General features: G+C 43.7%; 1 protein-coding gene across 9 annotated transcripts in view; it reads right to left on the bottom strand.

The window, feature by feature from the left end:
- Nucleotides 1–233: 233 nt before the first annotated feature.
- Nucleotides 234–7,578, bottom strand: part of LOC306880775 (EF-hand calcium-binding domain-containing protein 14-like) — an 11,031-nt gene continuing 3,686 nt past the window's right edge. For 2 of the 9 annotated variants that reach the window (XM_079434530.1, XM_079434529.1), the window contains exons 3-10: nt 7,243–7,388; nt 7,001–7,099; nt 6,797–6,901; nt 6,511–6,558; nt 3,812–3,967; nt 3,683–3,734; nt 2,775–2,855; nt 234–1,388 (exon numbers count right to left, since the gene is read on the bottom strand). In XM_079434530.1, coding sequence (XP_079290656.1) covers nt 1,384–1,388; nt 2,775–2,855; nt 3,683–3,734; nt 3,812–3,967; nt 6,511–6,558; nt 6,797–6,901; nt 7,001–7,099; nt 7,243–7,388 — 692 coding nt within the window. In that variant the 3' untranslated portion in view covers nt 234–1,383. Of the gene's footprint in view, nt 1,405–2,082; nt 2,856–3,682; nt 3,735–3,811; nt 3,968–6,510; nt 6,559–6,796; nt 6,902–7,000; nt 7,100–7,242; nt 7,389–7,578 lie in introns of those variants that run through there. The other 7 variants (XM_079434527.1, XM_079434526.1, XM_079434524.1 and 4 more) reach the window with 6 other exon arrangements.

The raw sequence follows: 7,578 nt of genomic DNA, 5'->3' as shown, positions 1-7,578 counted from the left end.
GGTATATTATACAATCTGATCTACAATAGAAAACATTTATGGCCATTTAAGTTCAAGCAAGGCAAGAACAAGTGAAACAAACAATATTAACATCACACAATATTTAGTGTTAATATCCTGTTCAAGATTTATTTTGTGTTCTTGCCTCTCAGCAAATCGAAATACAAGAGAAGAAATGAGCAGAAAGGCAGAAATATGCAGATGGGACGCACAAGATTCACACAAACACAACAGAAGCTTAAATAAAGGAGCTTTTATTCATGTTACATTAAAGGAAACATGCAAAACTCACATATACAGATGGCATTTCATCATCATACTGCTTAAAGTTAGTTACATAGAAATGTCCAATTCTACAATATGTACAGCTTTTATCTGGTTTCATAAAGCGACAGTAAAGTTTGAAACATTATTATCTCCAAAGGGCTGTGAGTGCAGAAATACAGATATATACACATGAACATTCATCTACAGATCAGAAACTACCCTCGGGTGTGCTGAACCAATCTTTCAATCAAAAACTAAAACAAGCAGCCGAGTGCACTGCATTATATTATTAAATAGCTGATGATTATATTCACTAAAAGCAACCGTATGGATCATATTATTGCTAGATCTGACAGTAATGTAGTTTAAATTAATCTTCATTTCCCACAGTTCATACAGACTTCAAAATCATTTCTGAGACAGATAAATATTTATACATATAAGAGTGAGTCTCATGAAATCAGGTCACAGTTCACCCAGAATCATGGGAGCATTTGTCAAAGAAAACGAAGCCGGTTTTTATTAAAACCATCTGCATTGTGACAATCTCTGTAAAATAAGCTCATTAAGCTCTTCTCCCTGATGAATCTCATCACAGTAACATATCAGTTCACTGCATTATTCTGGAAAACAAAGACTGATTTAAATCAGCAGTACAACAAAAACCAGCATGATTTATTTTAGTCATTACAGGAATGAGATTCAGGCTAAAACTGCATTAAAACAACGTCACAATGCAGAAGATCTTCAGTATCTTCAGGTAAAATATGATTCCTTTGATTTGGAGCAGATTTCTGGCCTGTTCCTGACAGGTCTGAGATGAAGCAGTGGAAACACTGAACAGGTGAGTGTGATAATATGACAGTCCGGCGGGTTACGGGTCACATTACGGGTTTCAAGCTACTTGTGGAGCTCGGCTGAACAGAAGGAACAGATGGAGCGGCTCTGAGCTCAGTCCGCGTGTGAATCAGTGAAGGGCCTCGCACTGACCTCCGCGTCCTTCAGAGACGCACGCCCCGCTGGACCTGCTCCACACCTGACCGCAGAACAGAGCAAGCACCTCAGTGTTCACAGATCCACAGCTGAACATCACAGGAACCAGAACTCAGCTCACGGTTAACCTCAAAACACAAGAAACTGACATAAACACATCATTCCTCACGGCCATCTATAGTGTCTGACATAAACATGAGCTGAACAATCTAGTTTAGATAAAACAAACAGATGCAGTCAAGATTGTATTTTTATGAGGGCCATTGATGTAACATGCTGTTTTGGTGGATTATGTAAAAAATAAGATGTTAAAATGATTGACTCATTAAATGCAGTGCCCTGTCCAGACCTGTGTGATCTCTCACTGATTACTGATGATCATGACACAGGACGACTGACGGTGTGATATATGGTCTATAACTGCAGCTATAGGAGACTCAAGTGAGTCAATGATTCAATGACTTGTTCATAAAGAGTCACTTGCTTCATTTCTGAACGAATCAGTTGAATGATTCACTGATTCAAGCCTGGTTCAGACTACACAAGTTTTTTGTTGGTTATGATGGTCACTGTGCCAGATTACACAATTTTGACTCCTAAAATCTTGTGTGGTGAATAAGAAACATGTCAGACTACACGATGCTGCCCGATCATTGGTGCTGACATGAGCGTAAACAAACCATGGCTAGCAAACAGCATGTCTTGTCGTCAGAAAAGCCCAAAAAAGAAAGAAAACCTGACAGTGGACACAAATCTGGATTGCATGAAGAGGACAGTATGGCAAAAGAACTGAGGTAAAATAGTTTTTATTTGAACTTTTTTCACTCTGTGGTGGTAATCATCATAAATGCAGGAGTATTATTGTAAAAGTCCACCTAGCAGGACTGATAGCGGTGTCTCTCGTTCGTTTCGGCTTGTTTGAAAGCACTTCTGTGTTTCTATTGGTCTGAGTCAGAACTCGTCGTGGACGATGTGGAAAAATTAAACACGCTAGAGTTTCTGTGTAGATGTGGGTTGTTGTGCACTAGGACACACTACACGAGATGAAACGACTGAGTCTTGCGTCCCGATGCCCATCGACGTTACGAATCCCCAGACACCCTGCTTCCAGCAGATCGTGCCAAAATCAGGCTAAGATCGTGTATTCTGAACCAGGCTTTAGACAGGGACTCATTTTACTTTTATAAGAATTTCAATATTCAACTTAAAACATGACTAGCCATTCGTTATTCTTTATGCAATGCTGAATCAAAATATTTCGTTTCTAAAGCTAGTTTTTTGTAACGTCTATTAAACACTTTTCTCAAAACATTAATGACATCAAATGGTCTTTTTTGGGGTGATTTCTGATGTGTGATTAATCAGATGAATTAATCGGCACATCATGTAATTAGATTAAACTGTTAAGCTCCTGCCAGCTGTAGATTTGATCTTGTGTTCAGGCTCAGTCCTTCAGTGGATTTCTGTGAACGAGACACTATTAAGCAGCAGTGACTGATAACATGTTCACGCACCTCTCTCAGGAATCAGCGTGCTCTGTCCTCGTTTATACCGTCTGCGGGACAGAGACCTGGGTCGACGGGACGGAGAGGAGCCTGCGGATCGGAGGAGACACAGCGCTCATGAGTCAGCGTAACCTCTGGCTATCCGAGCGGACCACATTAGAGCTCTTCAGGGTCCACTTGGATCCAAACACCCGAGAGGTTTCGGTCCAAAACTTCTACGAGTGCCTCAAACATGGGTCGGGTTCGGTATTAGCAGCCTCGGGTCTTGGGTAATTTAAAATAAACGTGCTTTTCCAAATGGACCCGATAAGACCCGAATTCTTTTAAACGATCCTGGTTGCGAATTTGTGCGTTCGTGTTAAGTTCATTTTTGAGAAACACACAGAAAAGGAACACAGCCTATGTTTGTGATCTCGAAGCCCATCTTACAGACGTGAGATCAGGAGAATTCATGTGCTCATGCAGCAGGGCTTTCCTTTTTAGTGTGCAGGCGCTTCACTGGAGATTAAATAACTAACGCTGTTAAATACATGAGTTATTAGGCTATGGATTTACTTCTTATCAAGCTATCACATTTATTTTTCAAATCCGGTCACAAAAGCCAAACTGAGAAATAACATGTATCCAGCAGGCAGGCAAAACTATAAAGTAATAATAGGCTAAATAAGGAAGTAAATAAATGAAAGTAATGGAGCAGTGGTTAAATCAGTGGGGATTTCTCCTGACTGACTGCAGGCTGTGTCCACGCCGATGCTGTTTACACTCGGGTCCAGTCGGGTTTGAAAATAAATGGACTCGGGTCTAATTTCATGGGGTCTGTCTCAGGTCGGGTCTTTCTTTTAAATAATAATTTATGCCTGTCGGGTTTGGGTAAGAAGTGATTCAGGTTGGGTACAGATGACCTCTAGAGCACATACCGGCGTCTGCGGGGTCAGCAGCGGCGGGGGGGTCTGCAGGGGTCAGGAGCGTCTGCAGGGAGACACACAGCAGTCAGTCATCTGACAGATAAGAGCTCTGTGAGGCGCTCACGACGCTCCTGATCTCACCGTGTCTCCGGACTCACTCCGGCTCAGCGCTGACACCCGTCTGCTCAGGTCAGACAGCACCGATCGCACGCTCTGGATCTGCTCGCTCGACCTCGACTCCTGCAGCAGCACAGAGCTGTTCAACTCCTTCACGCCGTCCTGAAGATGCTGCAGGTCCTGTCGAGACAAGCCACAGACGTCAGAGAGATAACTGTGGAGTCGGCTCAGAGACAGCAGTGTCACGATCCAGATCCTGGAAGCAGGGTCAGTTCAATAACAGTGATAAGAGTGCTGATGGTGCAGGATGTGATGGAGCTGTAGAGTCAAGAGTTCAGCTTAACTCAATTCAAAAACCCTCATACTGATTTGTCACAGCATTATGGGTAACAGAGTTTAATACTGTAACGTGTATAACAGTACATTTTCAATTAGGCCAAACTATGAACTTTTGAAGCATGTGATGCTGCCTGAGGAGAATTAATCTCCTTCTCTTACTGAGGAGTCCTGGTATCTGGAGTTCACAATCATGTCAGAAATGACCTGTGACTGCAAAGCAGTTTCCACTCCGGCTGACTTCAGGCTGATTTGGTCAAGTCAAATATATATGTACAGCTTACACACTGATTCAAAGCAGCTTTACAGAACTCATGATGTAGTTTATGATATCTGATATCTATATGCCCTATAGCTGCATTCTGAGTGCAGAACTCTGATCTGAAGTGACTGACAGCTCCAGTAATTATAAAGCAAGCACTCGTTACTCACTTTCTGCATTTATCCTGTGTATTTTGGAAAGGATAAGGAGGGCAGATGTGATATTGAGTGTGTTTAGGCACACCACTGAAGTCTGAATCAGTCTGAACAGTACATTTAAAACCTTCCTTTTAACTCTTCATTCTGGAATTTTTTAAAGCATCATATCTTGAGATCAGAGTTTGGTAACACCCCTGTGTGTTTCTATATTCTTCCTCACTTTTCCTTTGAACTTTTTAAAGCACTATTTGTAGGTTAGATGCTAATGTTTTAATGTATAACTCAGTTTTGATTATTATTAGCATTAATAAAGAACTAATTACCGTGACCCTACAGGGAACAAGTGGATGGGTGGATAGATGGATGGAATTAACTTTTCTTCCCCAGAGTAGTTAAATGAAATTGTTAAAAGGAGTGTGTTCCAATAGTGTTTGCTATGCTACTGAAATTGTTACCAAGACCTGTGAAATGTTCCTGCTATTGTTATTGACTGCTGTTATTAGGCATTGTGTCAACACTAGTAGTGTTTGAACTGTAATCTCACCACAAACAGAGCACTTGAAGTGTTTATTAACTTGTGAATTTGGTAATGTTGACATCAGACTCATAGGAGATGTTCAGTGATGTGTGTGTATAGAGAGATGTTTCCTAATCTGTCCATCAGACCGCTTTCTTCATCGCATCATAAAATAGTTCACAGCCAAAGTGATCAGATCATGAAGGCTTCTGCACAGAAGGATTGCGTGGTCTTTCTCATCTCATAACATTCAGTTCGGGCTGCAAATTTACATTCAGAATTCAGGTAAATATGAGCACTTATGCTTTGGCTCTGGAGATTCATAATCACAACAGAAGTGTTACCCGTGTGTGTGTGTGAGTAAGTGTGAGTGTGTGTGCGCGTAAGTGCGAGTGTGTGCGTGAGTGTGTGTGTGCGTGCTTGTGTGAGTAAGTGTGAGTGTGTGCGTGTTTGTGTGAGTAAGTGTGAGTGTGTGTGCGCGTCAGTGCGAGTGTGTGCGTGAGTGTGTGTATGTGTGTGCGTAAGTGCGAGTGTGCGTGCGTGTTTGTGTGAGTAAGTGTGAGTGTGTGCGTGTTTGTGTGAGTAAGTGTGAGCGTGTGTGTGTGTGTGCGTGAGTAAGTGTGAGTGTGTGCGCATGTGTAAGTGCGAGTGTGTGCGTGTCTAAGTGCGAGTGTGTGCGTGTGTAAGTGCAAATGTGTGCGAGTATGTGAGTAAGTGTGAGTGTGTGCGTGAATGTGTGTGTGAGCGTGTGTGTGTAAGTGCGAGTGTGTGCGTGAGTGTGCATGTGTGTAAGTGCGAGTGTGTGCGTGAGTGTGTGCGTGTGTAAGTGCGAGTGTGTGCGTGAGTGTGTGCGTGCGTGTGTAAGTGCAAGTGCGTGTGCGTGCATGTGTGTGTGAGTGTGTGTGAGTAAGTGCGAGTGTATGCGTGCGTGTGTGTGCGTGAGTGTGTGTGCATGTGTAAGTGCGAGTGTGTGTGTGCAAGTGCGAGTATGTGAGAGCGAGTGTGTGTGTGTGAGCGAGTATGTGAGAGCGAGTGTGTGTGTGTGTGTGTGTGAGCGAGTATGCATGTGTGTGTGAGAGCGTGTGTGCGTGTGAGAGCGTGTGTGTGTGTGTGTGTGTGAGAGCGTGTGTGGGTGTGTGTGAGAGCGTGTGTGAATAAGTGCGAGTGTGTGTGTGTGAGTAAGTGCGAGTGTGTGCGTGAGTGTGTGTGCATGTGTAAGTGCGAGTGTGTGTGTAAATGCGAGTGTGTGAGAGCGAGTATGTATGTGTGTGTGAGAGCGTGTGTGTGTGTGAGAGTGTGTGTGTGTGTGAGAGAGAGCGTGTGTGTGTGTGAGAGCGTGTGTGTGTGTGAGAGAGAGCGTGTGTGTGTGTGAGAGAGAGCGTGTGTGTGTGTGAGAGAGAGCGTGTGTGTGTGAGAGAGCGTGTGTGAGTGTGGCCGCTGTCCTGTTTACCTGCTTCAGAGTCACACAGCTGCTGCTGTTCACAGGTTTCTCTCCATTCTTTAGTTCCGCGTGGTCAGAAATCAAGAGAAAAACATTATAAATAAGCCTCACACTGGACACACATCTTCACTGACTTCACATTATAAAAACTGATATGAAGCATATCTCAGCATGATCAAAGCTGAACTCTCCCTTCAACAAGTGTCCCTGATCTAAACTTTGGTAGAGAAACATAAACGGAGTGCATCTGACTGAAAACAAAATACTGTTCAGAAGAAAGCAGTGTGAAACATACGTCCTTCAGCTGATTTTCTCCTTTCCTTCTCTCCTCCACCACAGACTGGATCATAGAGACATCGTGCTGGACGCTGGTGACGGTGCTGCCGATGGAGGCCATGCTCTGCGTGCACACACACACACACACACAGAGAGAGAGAGAGATCAGTGAGAGCTCACGACTCACACACTTCACACACGCCTGTGATCTGACGGAACTAACCTTCTGCAGCTCCTCTATGGTCCGCGGCAGCATGATCAGATCAGAGGAGGATTTGATGTTGGTCTTCAGGTGATTGACAGCAGAATCCAGAGCGCTGAGCTGCAGAGACATGAACCCAGCATCATTCAGTGCTGTGAGGAGACTGCTCTCAGATCAGATCATGAAACAACTCTTAACATGTTTCAATAAGAGCCGAACACTGAGATGAGTGTGTAATTCCTCTCTTGATGCGCGTGTTGTACCTTCTGATTGATCTCGCTCAGGTTGGACCAGAGTTTGGCCAGGCCTTTGTCTCCACTCTCCAGGTCGTCCAGCTTCATCTGTTTGGTCTTCAGATCCTCACTGAGCTTCAGGATCTCGTGTGACGAGAGCTTCTGACTGCTCTCCACTGTCAAACACAACCAGACCATCATCAACAAGCTTTTCAGTCTCACCAATGATCACCAATTAATGCTCAGGTGTCTCTAAAGTCAACATGAAACACTGTCCACATCTGTGGTGTGACATTCTCCATAAAAACAGCATAATTCAACTGATGGGCTGGTGAAGTGTGTCTGTATGAAGGTGGTTGATGAATA

Source organism: Barbus barbus (genome assembly GCF_936440315.1).
Source record: "Barbus barbus genome assembly, chromosome: 15".
Taxonomy (NCBI): Eukaryota; Metazoa; Chordata; class Actinopteri; order Cypriniformes; family Cyprinidae; genus Barbus; species Barbus barbus.
This window is presented reverse-complemented; position numbering and strand designations above follow the sequence as displayed.